Source organism: Sycon ciliatum, chromosome 12, assembly GCF_964019385.1.
Source record: "Sycon ciliatum chromosome 12, ocSycCili1.1, whole genome shotgun sequence".
Classification (NCBI taxonomy): Eukaryota; Metazoa; Porifera; class Calcarea; order Leucosolenida; family Sycettidae; genus Sycon; species Sycon ciliatum.
Window position 1 is genome coordinate 21,212,003 of NC_088654.1, and position 16,793 is coordinate 21,228,795.

At 46.5% G+C, this 16,793-nt stretch overlaps 1 protein-coding gene across 1 annotated transcript in view; it reads right to left on the reverse strand.

The window, feature by feature from the left end:
* LOC135828064 (carboxypeptidase N subunit 2-like) overlaps positions 1–12,933 on the reverse strand; it is a 68,787-nt gene extending 55,854 nt beyond the window's left edge. The window contains exons 1-3 of the mRNA XM_065340497.1: positions 12,866–12,933; positions 6,840–6,911; positions 173–238 (exon numbers count right to left, since the gene is read on the reverse strand). Of these exons, the coding sequence (XP_065196569.1) occupies positions 173–238; positions 6,840–6,911; positions 12,866–12,933 (206 nt within the window). The remainder of the gene's footprint in view (positions 1–172; positions 239–6,839; positions 6,912–12,865) is intronic.
* Positions 12,934–16,793: the final 3,860 nt, after the last annotated feature.

A 16,793-nucleotide genomic window follows, 5' to 3' on the forward strand; every position in this document is an offset into this window, starting at 1 on the left:
AGTCACTCATTGAAACGTTTTTGCAATACAATGATGTAGCTAATCAAAGGAAAAACATTTCCATCAGTTCTAACAACATGCACGATGAGCTAGGCAAAAAAGCACAGCGTGGGGCCCTGAGCTTCCTAGCTCTCTCGTATGTGAAACCCTCTATGATCAACATACAACTTACAATGTTTTAAGATGACTTGAAAACGGTACGCTTGGTAAGGTCTTGATTCGATTATTTTGCAAATGACTGCATGAACATACAATATAGGCACGTAGATAACTGAAGTATGCGAATTTATTGCTAGGTTGTGCGTGATTTTGTGCACGTCGTCTGTACGTGGAGTTGGTGCATGCCCGTGTTGCTGGGGTGTGAAAAGCAGTCTTTGCCTTCAGTTCGTCATGTCTAGTTGCATTTCCGTCATCGTCTCGTAGTGATAATCTGTGCCCACCTGTGTTGCGTGACCAGCGATCGACTTTTAGCTATAAGTGTGCCGTATCTGACCTGCAGACAGCGACCAAAACTACCCAAACGTGCTACCTTGGCTGGCAGGCTTGACTGCTACAGAGTTGGAGCAGTGTTGTAGAAGTGTGGTCAGAAGCATGTGCATGTGATATGCAGCCAACAGAACTGACAAGGTGCACTGCAACCACTTGAGTGAGGTGTGAACGTCAGGGGTGTTTTGCATGCAAAAAAGTATTTCTATGCTCCACACCTGTCTATATCTATATTATTATTTATATAATTATTATTACAGCACTGGAATATCGAGGTGTGATTTCTCACAAAAGCGTGCAGAAAACAAGGGTGTACAAGTAAGAACTAGGCGTGACAAGTGTGTATCAGCAACAAAAAAAGTGAGAACGAATGATAATAATAAAAATAACAAACAAGAAGGTGACAAACCACATTTTTTGCACAAGTGGCAACAACGTTGCCACACTACACAAAAGAACATTATTTGAACATTTTTAGGGTAATAACTCTATCTTTCTGGACACACAAATTCGGCTTATGAATGCGCTGACAAACAGCTTCCAAAACGTGTAACTGCAACAGATAACCATGCCGAGCACGGCACAAAACAGAAAAACAGGAATCGGAATAAGTACGGCAACAGTCAGTACTAGAGAACAAATGATTGTATACTGGAGACTTGTTATTACGAGACGAACGCACACAATCTCGAATCACGCGCACAACCTCACACTCACTCTCACCCCGACTCAGCTCACCTTCTCCCTCACTGCTCAAACCAGAACCTGCTCCATAATCCACACCGGTTCGAATCTCCTCACTTACATCGTTCTGCGTCTCACCTTCATCATCAACGCCAGCCACAAATGCCGTTGCCTTCATGTTAGTCGTCGCCCTCTCCGATTGTTTCCTTTGTACGTTTACCGGGAATTCATAGGTCCGGTTGTAATCTGCTGTAGATCTGCGTGGTCTGTCATTTGCTGCTTTGTTTTGTGGATTGTTGTTGTTAGATGTGAAGCTGGTGTTGTTGTCGGATGTGAAGCTCGTGTTGTTGTTGCAGCCATGGTTGTTGGTCTTTCTGTTGAATCCAGCTCTGGTTCCGGTGGGACAAATCGACCGCCACGAGTGCTCCCCACCACCACAGACCTCGAAGGAGGCGGGTCAGGGGGAGGCAGAGGTGCTGTCACCACTCGAGGCACAGCCCCAGGCACAGCACCCAGCAGCACAGACTTAGGCACACCCGAGGGCTGCACCAATGGCACGCACCTCCAAAGAGCTGCCAAGCTCAAGCCCGTCCAACACAGATGTCAAAGGCGGAACGGCAGACAGCGGCAGGGAACTATCCTGCCGTGTAGGTACTGGATTTTTCCTAGGCCTCCCGCGTTTGGGCCTCTCAGATTGTGCACAATCTGAGAGCCAAGCCTAATATGCAAGCAAATCGTCGCATCAACACCATTCCACTCTCCTTCATCGCAGAACGCTCAATTATTTTCGAGGGCGATTTAAACTTCAGCCGGCTACAGCATTATAAAGTGCTCAGTTGCTCAAAGAGCACGCAAAAAGGGATTTCCCACCAAAATGGCAAAGAGTTCGTTCAAAAAATTGATTTTGCCAAGGCAAGAATACCTGAATACGGCGAGTGATATCTCTGGAGTTCAACATCGTAAGGGCCCGGTCACACATGCACTCTAAAGTAGCGTATACGCTGAAGCGAGGTCGCAAGAGCGAAAAATGGCATGGCAACGGCGAAAAGCGGAACTTCCGCTTCAGCGGAAACTCCAATCCACTTCCTCCAAAATTTTCGAAGCGAGACTGTCGCTTCTGCGGATTCGCTTCAGCGGAAAACACCGTGGTCTGCTGTATATGGACTTGCTACGAGAGATTTGTATGCGTATGATGTCCATGCAGCAAAAATGCGTGCAAGACAGCCATTGACCTCGTCTATTCTCCGTACCGTATGCACCACAGTCCACTTTACTCGTATTTTCCGCCAAAGTAGGAGTTGGCCGTGTTTTATGTGTGACCATACACACGTGGTTTCGCTGGAGCGACACCAGGCTCGCTGCCGCAGAACCTCGTCGCCGAAGCGAAACCCCAGTGCATGTGTGACCGGGCCCTTACGCTTCAGCGATTGTTGCATTGGACAGCTTGGAGTTTTTGTTACCCTTCGATTATTGAATTAGCACAAGAAACGATGGAGTTACAATGGTTTTAGTAATCGATCATATACATGTACATGATCGTTTGCGGGATATTCGATTGAAATCCGTACTGCAGACAAAACTTCGTTTTTCCGTAAAAATACGGACAAATACGGGCGGTTGGCAACACTGTCCCCGAAGAGTTCAGAGAGCACAATTAAGGGTGCGGCCTACCCATGCAGAGGCGCAAGAGCACACACCTGCTGAGATGTACCCGGCAACTATTGTTGAGGAACTGGAATGAACATGGCTAGAGGACGCAGCCGTGGACAGCAAGTGCTCTGCAGCATCTGCTACGCTCTGCCATGCGAAACGTTATCAACCGGACTGGTTTCGCGAGGCAATGCCTACGCTACAGCCTATTCTGAATGTCCGTGATGCTGCTTACAATTCCTGGGTGTACCATGGTCAGCAGTGCGATGCTCCGTTCTATTGCCGGTTTTTAGGCGGCCAAAGCAAGGGCACGTACCGCTGCAGACTCGGCTGGAGTTATGTGGATTCAGGCCAAGGCCCAATAAGCAACTGAGTCTCGTTCAATGGCGCCATAGTATGAAAATGCATACATGACTTCAAGGCGGTGGACCAGGGGTTGCAGCCGGTGTGGACCTTCGCCATATTTGATGCAAATGGGAACATCTGCAACTCTCCTGAGGAGCTGGGCCAACGCTGGAGAGGGCACCTCTCAACTGTTGTTTTCAACATGCAGAGCACATAGACGCCAAACGCTCTTGAGTCTGTTCCGGAACTTCCTGTTGCTGAGGATTTGATGGGCTTCCTGATACGCGTGAGATCAGCTACGCTGTGACACGACTGCGGAACGGGAAGGCGGCTGGGGCTTCTGGTATATCGCCAGAAATGCTGAAAGCTGGCGGTGAAAACCTCAATCTGAGACTAGTGAGCCTGATCCGGGATCCGGGATGTGTGGCGTACTGGTAGCGTATCGCAGGAATGTGTTGATGCTACTCTCGTGCCGGTGCCCAAGAAGGGCGACCTCTCTGAGTGCGATACCTGGCGAGGGGTCTCACTCCTGGACGTGGTGGGTAAGGTGCTGGCTAGTGCCATTCAGTCACTCCTTCAGGTGATCGCTGCTGAATTTCTGCCGGAGTCTCAATGTGGGTTATGACGCGATCGATCTTTTACGGACATGATCTTCTCTGTGTGACAGCTGTTGGAAAAGACCAACGAACACAACGCAAGGGGATTCTTCATATTCATTGATCTGAGGAAAGTTTAACTCCAGCCAACAACACCACCCCTGACATCCTCAGTCCCCTTCAAGAAATCTCGACTTCCCAAGCTGAGGTCGAAAAAGTCCTGCGCGTAGTTGATACTAAGTTCAACTCTATACCAAACCTCTTACTGAAAGAAGCCGCTAAAGACCTTGCACTATCGTTATCGTCCCTCTTTAACCTATCATTCCAAACCGGAGAAATCCCACAGGAGTGGAAAGATGCCACCATTACTGCAATGCCCAAGCCTGGAGACCCGACACAACCAACAAACTATAGACCCATCTCTCTCTTGAGTTCATGCCACACACGGCCTTCGGTCGTGTGTGGCATGCAGGTCTTCTAGCAAAACTCTCCCACTATGGTGTTCAGGGCAACACCCTGGAGTGGTTCCGACGGTACCGTTGGTGTGACGGCAGAGGGTCTAGGTGGATGGCGACCTTTCACTTTTCCTCGGGACCCCTGCCGGCGTCCCTCAGGGATCTGTTCTTGGGCCGCTTCTATTCCTCGTCTATGCCATGGACCTTACAGATGCACGTGAGAATCCCCGCACCCTGTATCATGATTCTTATGTGGCATTTCTAACACCTTTCTATTATTGATGAAAGTAAAATGAGTGCACTCATACCACGATTACAATTGAACAATAATAATAATGAGCCTGAATCAGCAAAAGCCATCACATGTGCACGAATTTCTAAAAACAATTTTCCTCCAAATTGATCCACAACTACTGATAACCAGTCTCAAGAAATTTTGAATCAATCACAGCACCGTAAGTGGTACACTACATATCTGTACTAATGTTGTAAGTGGCATTTCTGTGTAAGATACAGGTATGAGAGTTGGTATGTGTCTGATCCTGTTAGGCCATGCCATCACTCAGCTGGCTAGCAAGGAGGAATTTTTATAGTCCTTAATTAGGGGTGTACTCAGACACTTGCTTGTCCAAGTAATCCATTTGCTTCACTGACTATACAACTGATCCAACGGCATATGGACAAGTTCCAGGGACTGATATTTCTTTCGCTTGCATCCACACCAGGCTCTGTACAGATGCTCTCCAAGCCCCCTCACTTCCATGAAAACATATGTGCACACACGGAGTGCAATCCTAGTGGCTATGAATACTTAGCACAGAGGCTCATGAGGTACGTACTATGTACAAGTGCAGATACCTGACCAAACAGGAACATATTTTTGAATATTTTTGAGAGCTGCTGCATGGACCAAATAAATATTTCAAGTCGCTCAGTGTCCAAGCCAACGAAGCAGATCTTATCTTGCACTAGCACTCGTTGCTCTCCCAGTCGCGGATCGAGACGCATTTGCTCTGCAACGTCACTGTCGATATCCGACTAACGCACTAGTGAATGAGTCGTTCATCCCTCCGCAATATCTACTTCGTCGTCAGTCTCAGCAGAGCTGCTTTCTTCTACACAAAGTCTGCAGCCTTGCTGAGTTGCTTTGCGGCAGGAGAGAGTCATCCTCTGGAGCTCCGTATCTTTCACCTGACTCCCTTGATGAGCAATCACCAACCCAGTCATCAACAAAAAATTACGTGACGTGATTGGCGTCAACGACGATCGATGCGCGTGCGATGCTTGCGCCCCGCGATCGTACGTATTCACCAGCCAAGCGCAGGTACGTGGGGGTTCCCAGCCGTGTCTCCTCACTTGCCTGGGGCTTGCCTAGCTAGCTAGTAACTGACAAATAAACAAACACAGGATTGTCAGGCGGAAAGAAAGGCTAGTGACAAGAAAGACAGGAAGGTGGTGGGAAGTTGTTAGGTCCACGACTTTTCTTTCGCTCGACTTCAACGTCACTTTTTGATCAATTTGATATCAAACGCAAGCGATGATTTTCGCTGATCCGGGCTCATATGTTAAAATTTGAACGTCGATTTCTTGTGATTATCATTATAAATTTTCATCACAATGATAGTTGGACAACAAAGGAAAGATATTTATGGTCCCATAAGGTGAGCATTATTAGATCTAAAACTAATGCAAGAGACACTGGTATTCTAAAGCTAGCACTATTGGAGGCATGATTACATTTATTTATTTATTTATTCAACATCTTATGGCTTCCGATGGCAACCAAAACGGGAAGATGTGAGTGATAGCCAACCGTGGTAAAAGGAGGAGATGATTATATACATGAAAAGGAAACAGCCGAAAAGCTATATTGATTAGTTTTATTATTATTATGGTGCACTCAGTCATCAGCAGGCCCTCAGATTCACTTTAAATTCTTTCAATGATGCTGAAGTCTTCACCGAGTCGGGAAGTTCTAGCCACGCACAGTAGCCCTGGAAGAATGGCGATCTTGTGAATTGCGTTGACTTGGCCTTGGGAAGAGACACGTTTCTGGTTGAGCGGCCCGAAACAAACCAGTTATAAGGCTTTACGTTCAGGAACACAACCCAAGAGCATTCGATGAACCAATATACAGAGGCAAGTTAGTCGACATGATGACATTTTAACATAATTATTTTTTTCAATTGCTATCGTGGGATGAGTGCGCTCATTTTACTTTCGTCAATATTGGGTTTCTTGTCTCCACGCCGACTTTTTAACCTTTCTCTTACTTAACTTCAGTTTAATTCTTTGGTATCCTTTAGTTCCGTATTTTTCCCCACTGATGATTATATGGACGAAGTATTTACACAACAGAGTAGCCAAGAGTGAGAAGGAGAGCAGAACACTAGAGAACCACTGGAGCATGCGCTCTTCTATACTTGATAGGCTCTCGTTGCTATGGTGAAGGAGCGGGAAATACGAATAGTGATTATTGTACGGTCTTAGTATGAATACACCTATTACACCTTGCAATGTCCGCATGAAAATCCTTTGCTGGTACTGCTGGTGTTGTTTCAGTCACTAATCATACTGCTGCTTTCGTTGCAATGTCATCTCAATCTCCTTAAATCATTCTTACAGGTATGTTAATTGTCTGCTCGATGTAAACATTGAAGCTGGCACGGTCGTCAGGTTATTAGCATCCAGTATTCTGCAAAATAGAACACAGAAAGAGAAACAGGAGCCAGTACACTTGTCTAAACACATGCTTATTATTATTTGAAAATATGCCGCGGATACAACACTAAATGAGAGAGCTTGGAAGCTCAGCGCCCTACGCTGTGCTTTTTTGCCTAGCGAGAGGGAACTTTCTCTTTGCGAACGAGGGTAATACGACACCGTCTACCACCTTGATGACCTAGGCAAAAGAAGCATAGGGATGTTATAAAAAAATTTATTTCTCCTATTTTTTAATTTGTTCGTGTTGCGCGACCCGTGCGTAGGCTGCCACGCTCGATTGACTTCCGCTGATCTGCGCGATCACGTTGATCACGACTCGACTTTTTCAAATGCAACCCCCCTACTTTCTCTATTGCTATCTACAGGCCAGCTACTGAAGCGTCTCTGTACAAAATATCAGACACCTGCGATGTACGTGACCGGCTCTGTGCTCGATTTTAGTATGCACTGTCAGCATAGGTGGAAATCGACCTACCGGCACCTAAGGGTTAAGACATAACCTAGGATTCGAACCCGCACTATCGCCCTGCATGCATTCCCCCGATACACTTTGCATACATACTCATTCTTACAGGTTGCTTCACATTATGGTCTTGCATTTGAAAGCCCTATTTGACCATTGTGGCCAGCTGTCTTTGATGGTACGGTACGGGACAGGTACGGGATAGCTCCCTCCGTCTCTCCCTCCCTCCCTCCGTCTCTCTCTCTCTCTCTCTCTCTCTCTCCGTCATTCCTCTCCTCGTCCCCATCCCCATGGTGATTGCTGTGTACACCGATCCCGAGACCCTTGGTCGGGGGGAGTCCACCGCATCTAACCAGCGCAGGTCATGCAGCGCCTACACCCCAATTGTTGTTTCTTGTTTTGTCTTTGTTCTGCTTTCCCTTCTTCCGTAGGTATGTGCAATATGATAATAAAAAACAGCCTCCAACACTTTCACCTGTAACTGATAGCCATGACGTTCATGACACGAAACGGAGAAACATGAATTAGAATACACTTGGCAACATTCAGGACGAGATACCAAGTGATTATACACCGAAGACTTACGAGGTCGAAAAACACACCCACACTCACTCTCACACTATCCTATACCCACGCACTCTCCCTCACTCAACTGCTAGAATCTCCTCCGTAAGTACCATTTCCGTCGTCGCCCTCATCGTTTGCGGTCACGTCCAGTGTTGCCGTCACGCTGGGCCTCCTCCTACGATGACATTGTGGGAGAAACCAGCGACCGCTTGGGAACGATGAACATGTCGTTGGCCGGTATAATAGTTCATACTGTAATAAGTTGTTGAATGTCTTGGTCTTTGAGAAGTTGTTGTAGTCTGCTCCAATGTTGACGACGGCAAGGTTTGGTCAGAAGGTGGTGGATTCGGCAGGGGGCGTATGCCTGGCGTTTGTTGAGGAGGCATAGACTTCCTGGGTTTGCCACGATCTATGATAGTGATGGACATTGGTGTCGGCTTTGCTGTTTACTCACTGTCGACTACCGTCACCGCTATTGCTATTGCTGATGCTGCAGACACCAAAGAGTCTGTTAAACCAGCACCAGATAACCTGACTGGATTTGGTGGAGAAGACTGGGGCAGGACAGGTAGTGGGTGCTTCCGTGGCCTGCCACGCCTAGGCCGGTCTCTGCATGCTTCCTCTGATAGAATGTGAAGCGGTGTGTGTTGTTTAATCCGTGCGCTCCGGTGCTGAACAGTTCTACCAACATACCGGCTAGCACAACGCCGGAATTCAAAGTTGTATACAATATGAGTGAGTTGTTGGGTTGGTAGAACGTCCCAGTTCAGCCAGACCGTGAACGCACGCATTGTTGTGTAGACGGGTGTGAAGTGCACTGCATAGTAGGTTTGTTCTACAACTAAGCGGACTTAAGCGGGTGATGTTACTGTGGCTGAAGCCAGAGATGGCCTGGTCCAGGCACGATGTAGGTGTGTGTTGGCATAGGTGGGTGGCAACGGACAAGTGTTGTGTGAGGCCATGAGTCTGGCACAGCCAAAGCAGGTCCTTACCTGAGGCATCAGTGCTGTCGTTGGAGTGCCACAAGCAGTTCTTGGCGTTGAAATAGCTAAGGAGAACTATCTCATCTTGGGGTCTTTCAACTATCTTTATGACTCTCTCCAGTTCCATCACGAACTCTGCCGGGTCGGACCGTGGGGGACGGTAGATGTTCCCTACCACAAGGGAGGCTTGGCCGGTTGTTATTCTAATCCAAATACATTCCGTGTGAGTCATGGGAATGGTAAGTGTCTTGTATTGGCAGCTGTGCGGTATGCATGTATTCATTGCTACCCGGTTTGGCCTCATTTCCTCGGTGCTGCACTGATGAGTCCACAAAGGACGAAACAGTTTTGTCTGCAGATGGAGTATTTTGCTTCTGCTCTTGTGGCAGTTGAGCACTCTCATGTGGGGTAGTGCCTTTGCTGTTTGCATTACGCAGAGCTCCCTTACTTGTCACTTTGATCACTCTGGCAAGGTATATTCAGCCTGGTTTAATTTATTTCTCATTGCTACCAGGGTCGGCCTCATTTCCTCTGTGCTGCGCTGATGAGTTCACAAAGGACGAAACAGTTCTGTCTGCAGATTATTCCCGTAGCTATGCAAAAGACGTTACTTCAGTAACGTCTGGCATTAGCCAGGGTCCACACAGCTTTAATTCCGTGTTTGTTTGTTTGTTTATGCCATCGGCATGCCTGGCGCTATCCCGTACCTGTCCTGTACCGTACTATCGAAGACAGCCAGCCAGACAGACAGACATCAACACGGTGTTGTATGGTATTAGGATGTTGTATAGCAGGACGATGTGTCAAAGTTCTCTCTGCCAAGTCGCCGACCCACCCAGTTTCTGCAGGCATTCCCCAGGGATCTCACCTTGGCCCCATTCTTTTCATTCTCTACATTAATGCGCTTCCCCGAACCATATAGTCTGATGTCACTACTGATGTGCTCTTATTTGCCGATGACACTACTCTTGGGAGAGCAGCCGGAGGACCTAATCAACAACAAATGGTCCACCCCTCCAGGCCGCCACTGATGGCGTTCTGCAGTGGGCTGATTCAGTCGGAGAGTGCTTCAACCCTTCGAAGTCTTGCACCATGCAGTTCTCTCCTAGAAGTCGTGCAGAACGTGCCCACCCTACTCATCCGACTCCGCACCTGAGAATGCAGGGAGATGACGTGTCTGATGTAACGACTCACGGACACCTTGGGGTCATCTTGGACTCTAACCTTGACTTCACCAACCATGTCGCCACCATCACAACAAAGTTTCGCCAGCGAGCAGTCCTGCTGATCCACATGACCAAGCGTATCACCCCAGCAGTAGCCAGCCGCTTGTACACTGGATATGTTCGACCTGTGGTTGAATACGCTTCATCCCTCCGGCAATTTCAACTCTCCAGTGCTCAGGCTACTACCCTTGAACGGCTACAGGCAAGAGTGGCACGTGTGATCCTGCGGAAGTATGGCGTGTACCCTCCTCAAACGGAGCCGAAAGCCTCACTTTTTGCGCACCTCCAGTGGCCCAGCCTCGCATGGCGAAGACACATTCAGTGCCTTCTTGAGCTCCACCACCTTATCAATAGCCAGATGACGACCCTGGAGGACCTAGGCTACTCAGTGTCAAACAGCGCCAGGCGCCCCCAACATCTACTCCCACCTGCTAGAGCCATCACACACACCCGTGCCACCTTTCTCTTTGTCACCACTGCCACATGGACCATTCGTACTGTATCCAGCCCAAAATGTTTCACCGCTCTTGTCCGCACACACTTTGCTATCACCCGTTATGAGCCCTCTGGTTTCATTCCACGTAGAGTAGCGATGTCATAGAGCACTGTGATGTCATAGAGCACTGTGTTATATTACTACCACCCCGCATCATTCTATTTCCTATTTTTATTTTTCTCCTCAGCTTCTTCTTCATAAGCTGTTGACGGGGATTCCCTCGATTTAGGCTAAGGCCTGTGGAGAATCCATAAATACAAATACAAATACGATGACATTGTGCGAGTGCTATCCCGAGGATTTTCACTCCCTTAGTATTGACTCCCATTGATTTTCACTATACCTAAGCAGTCAAATATTCCTGCATATTTCACTCCTTAGGGCTATATTGACTGCTTATATTTGACTGCTTAGGGGTTGCGCAGTTGAACGGTGCCTAGTGCAGCATTGCCACTGCATGAGTAGGTGTGGTGGTGCAACGGTTGTGCAATCATAAAACCAGGATTCATGATGTTATCGTTCAGGAATTTGAAATACGGACTGTTTGTCCTGATAAATCTAATATTGACTTCGTACTTGGTCAGTATAGGAAATAAAAACCTCGTAAAAGGCCTCGGCTTCGCCTCGGTCTTTTACTCGGCTTTTATTTCCTATATTGACCTCGTACTCAGTCAATATTAGATACTTATGTTAGCATTATCAAAGCATAGACTGGATGTGTATTACAGGAGACCCAAGTTGCTGAAGATCAGTAGTCATTGCTGATAACATGCAGAAAAACTAAATCCACAGCTTCTTTTGCCGTCGGACAGGATGCGTATTATAGGAGACTTTAAAGTTATGTGATGTGTTCCACAGGTAACGATGAATTTGGCCGTCACCAACAGTTAAGCACAAGCACTCTATCAGGTGGCCGTTTTAAATATTGCTGAAAGGGTTTTTCTACGGTTAATATGGCCGAATAGTACCTCCCTCTGGCATAGGTCCTCATCTTCCTATTTCTCTCTGATTGTTAATTCGTTCGAACTTGTAAATACCGGTACATTTACATATACTTCCTCTTGACTGTTTTCTCATTTTCTCAAGTGCAGCTTTATAGAACCACACTTTTTATTCTATCGCCATCATAATATTGGGCATTGATGCCCGTTTGGTTTGTGATGTAAAATAAAACTTCAAACAAAAAAGGCAAGACATTATTGTATTATTGTATTGTATCATATTGTATGGAATATAATTTTACCTCATTGGCTCAACAGGTCAATGTATTACTACAAAAGGCCAGAAAATCCGATTATAAGGAGATAAAAAAGAAAAGAAGGAGCAAAGCAAAAGTTGATGAAGTGGGAGAAAATAACAATCCGCTATAAAATATGCAATTACTTTTGCCTAACTCATAATCAAACTGATTGAAACGTTTTTGCAATACAATGATGTAGCCAATCAATGGAAAAAACCATTTCCATCAGTTCTAGTGACATGCATGATGAGTTAGGCAAGAAAGCATAGCGTACGGCCCTGAGCTTCCAAGCTCCCTCGTTTATACAAAAGAGAAAGGACCAAGGAAGTACAAGTTACCCTATACTGTCCACCGACACCAACAGTCACTAAACAATCAGCTCATGCGAAAACATTGCACGAACCTTCCAAGTCGGAAGGCTGTTGGAGTGCGCATCCAAGATGTGCTAGAGCTGTTAGCCAGTTAGTTGTTGAACATCAGTACCGTCGCTCAGTGTCGTGCAATGTTATCGCATGAGCCGATTGTTTAGTAACTGGTGGTGTTAATGGGCAGTATAGCGTAACTTGTAGTACCTCGGTCCTTACTCTTTTGTATAAATTAAACCTTGGCTCCCCATCCGAGTCCATTAATTATTCCTAATATTAACGCAATGGACAGAGTGAGTTGCGCACTCAGTATGAACACAATAAACAGAAATACAAAGTAACTAGTACAGCAACTTCAGGGTGAGGACTATCACTAGTAAGGGTAGCAACATGGATAGATAGATAGATAGATAGAGAGAGAGAGAGAGAGAGAGAGAGAGAGAGAGAGAGAGAGCAGCAGCAGCAGCAGCAGCAGCAGCAGCCACGTCATTCAAAGCATCAGCTGACAGCTGGAGTAGTGCGAAGCCTTTTTGTAGTACAGTATTAGATGCATTCCTTGCCCCTACTTCAATGCAAAGGACTTACAGGTATATGACATTTTTAAGTGGTGTGAACAATCCTTCTGGGAATGCTTCTAATTTATTGTTGCTCATGTCACTGCAGAAAAAACAGCATGAGGATATACTCGGATACTGAGCCAGAAATAATTGTAAAAAAGAGAAGAAACACATTCCCCTCTTCGGTCCTACGTAACCACGAACCTTCCAAGTTGGAAGGCTGTTGGTTCGCGTACTGGATGTGTCAGAGGTAGGTCTCGTGTCGCTGAATGTCTCAGTAGCCGGTCAGTTTTGTACCTTATTATTGTGCCCTATTATCGCACTTTCTGACTGTTTATCATCTTGTTACAGTCGTGGATATTTGCTGCATAACTCGTTCTCATGTGTTTCTTCTCTTTTTTTAAACATTAGGATACTGTAAAACACGATGCTTTTGGTGTAACTTTATTTTCGGTGATTTCGGTAGAGAAAACAAGCACCTAAATTTAGATTACACCTAAAAGACACCAGAGTATGCACTGTATGTGCACTGTATGTGCAGGGAATAGTGGTCACCTAATTGTAAATTACACCTGAAACCTGGCAGGTCCCTGACACCGAAATTTTAATACACCTCAAATTACATGTTTTACAGTATAGAGTTAGGAGGCGGTAAAACAGCGAAAAGAAGGTTAGGAATGGGTTTGCTCCCACACTGGAGCTCGCGCTATTCCGCCGACAACTTGACACTTGAGTCAAGTGTCAAGTCGTCCGCGGAATAGCGCGAGCTCCAGTGTGGGAGCAAACCCATTCCTAAACAAAATCATCGCCGAAGTCGCAACCTATAATTCGTAAAGAAGAAGATAGCTAAAGTATTAGCAATAAAGAGAACAAATTCTGCTGTCGTCGCCACACTACAACGAAGTCATGAAAGTTTACAAAAATCAAGATTTTCTCGTCACATTCATCAGTGAAAGTCGTGACTGAAGAGTAACCATGCTGAACAATGATTAAATAATTATACATTCAATAATGTGTTACGAGAACAAAATGAAGTGTTAAATTAGAATGTGGGGAGGTGAGACAAAAGAAGTGAAGTGAGAGCTAAGTGCAAGGGGGGAGGGGGGGGGAGAAACTTATTGTAACGCTAGAACTGTGTAGTGCGCGTCGATTATCTACATAGCTAAAGTAAACAGCAAAAATGCGTGACCTATACACATAGCAATAATGACAAAAAAAAACTGAGTAAAAACACTTCTTCTGTCCTCCTATTGTTTTTAGCAATAATGACACAAAGGTGCAAGTGCGAGAAATCTCAATAAGCGTGACAGGATGCCCAAACAACACTACATGTCACGCTTATTGAGTTTTCTCGCACTTGACCCTTTGTGTCATTATTGCTATGCGTATAGGTCGCACATTTTCACATTTTCGCTGTTTACATTAGCTATCTTCTTCTTTGCGCTGCTTTACAGTATACAAAAAACATTACTTTGGTCTATGCACTGTGTACTTTCTAGTTCAGATAACATACAACCTTACGAAGTTTTATGAATGTTAAAGTAGGAGACAACAAACACACCTGATCTCTATGTGTTTTCCATCATACGATCTGTGTTTTTGTTTTGTTTTTGTTTTACTACGTTCACATAACCAGCTCGAAAAGAATAAGGAAAGACAATGGTACGGAGACTAGGACAAATGTGACAACTAATGAGCAGGCGCTGCACCGAGACGCAGCAGTGATGGCGGGGCATTGCTGACTCTGCCGACCTGAGGTCTCGGCGTCACTGCCAAAAACACGCACCAAAAAACAAAGAAGAAGATAGAGCTGTACAGGTCAGGAAGATGCAAAAACCCAAGGCTTAACACGAGTGAGTGTAGGGGAGAAATTATCATAGCATCATATGTGTCATGTCACCTGTGTCATGTGATCTCCATCATGTGATCTCCGTAAAGTGATCTGTGTCATGTGATCTGTGTCATGTGATCTCCATAATGTGATCTCTGCAATGTGATGTCTGCAATGTGATCTGTGTAATGTGATGTCCGCCTCCACCGCCGCGGCCACCTCCACCGCCGCGGCCACCTCCACCGCCGCGGCCACCTCCACCGCCGCAGCCACCTCCACCGCGGCCACGAACGAACTTTCAACTATCTACTATCTATTATACTGTAAGTTTGATACATGTACAGATAGTTTCAAATCTTTATTCTCACGATAGCCAGTGGCCAATAAGAGATAATAGTGTAAGAAAGGAGAAAGAGTGAGGAAGAATTGGGTGGGCAGGGCCTAGGGGTTAATGACTACTTAAGTGTACGGGCAGGGGTGGTCGCCACATGAGCATACAGAGTTGCGTACTTAAGTGTACGGGCAGGGGTGGTCGCTACACGAGCATACAGAGTTGTGCAACAGCAGGGATATCTCGGATTTGAAGGGAGTACGAGAAGGGTTTTCGCGAAGCTGGGTGGGCAGGCAATTAAAGTAATGAAGGGCCTTGTACAGGGGAGAATGGAGACAGCGGTCAGTCCGCGGAGTTGGCAAGTGCCAAGTACGAGAGCGACGTAAATTATACGAAGGTTGCACGTTGCTAGCAGTATGCAGCGAGAGTATATGTGGTGGGGCATAATTGTGGCGCAGAGAATGTGCGAAGAGTATATGTTTAACTTTAAAACGTGAAAATAATGTTGGCCATTTGATGCGATGCAAAAGGTGGGAGTGTTCTAAGTGTGTGTAAAGGGGAAGGTGGAGACATATTCTGGCGGCTTTCCGCTGGAGTCGTTCTAGCCTGTCAAGGGAAGTGTGGGACAACGGTGTGAGAGCAGTGCTCGCATATGAGAATATAGGTAGTATGTATGTCTGATAGATGTGAGATAAAGAATCACTGGTGAGTGTAGACCTTAGTCTAAAAAGAATATTGAAAGACTTGAGTGATTTTTTGACTATGTATTCAACATGCTCCGTCCAACGGAGGTCATGCTGAAAGATTATTCCGAGGTGTTTGTGTTTTTGTGCTACGGTAAGCGGACTATTCCTGAGGGTGATCTGGGGTAGCTGTTCAGGGGGGCGGTTATTGTGGTAGAACGGGAGGATGACTGTTTTCTTTGTGTTAACCAGCAGGTGCCATCTTTGAAGCCAGTCTCCAGCTGCTGTGACACTCTGTTGTAGGTTTCGGGTGCAGTCTTGAAGAGTTCTCGCTATGGAAATCAGAGCGGTGTCATCTGCAAACTGGCTACAGGTGGTGCCGGGATTCTCACATGCATGTGGAAGGTCTATGGTGTAGACGAGGAATAGAAGCGGCCCAAGAACAGATCCCTGAGGGACGCCGGCAGGGATCTCGAGGAAAGGCGATAGGTCGCCATCCACCTGGACCCTTTGCCGACGCCCCAACAGGTACCGTCGGAACCACTCCAGGGCGTTGCCCTGGACACCATAGTGGGAGAGTTTTGCTAGAAGGCCTGCATGCCACACACGATCGAAGGCCTTGCTTAGATCGAAAAAGCAGGCATTGACGTGTTTCCCGTCGTCTCTCGCAGTGGAGAGGGTATGGACGAGACGGGCGAGCTGCTGCTCAGTGCCGTCTTTCTCGCGGAATCCGGACTGCTGGTTGGGCAGGTGGGGTGTGATGTGCTTGTAGAGGAGTTGATGTGCAATTTTTTCTTGGATTTTTGATGTAGTGCTCAAGAGAGAGATGGGTCTATAATTTGTTGGTTGGGTTGGGTCACCCGGCTTGGGTACTGGAGTAATGGTGGCATCTTTCCACTCCTGTGGGATTTCTCCGGTTTGGAACGATAGATTAAAGAGGGACGATAACGACGGTGCAAGTTCCTTAGCCGCTTCTTTGAGGAGGCGGTTTGGAATAGAGTCAAACCCGGGGCTTTTGTTGGTATCAACTCCTCGGAGGAGTTTTTCGACCTCAGCTTGGGAAGTCGAGATTTCTTGAAGGGGACTGAGGATGTCAGGGGTGGTGTTGATG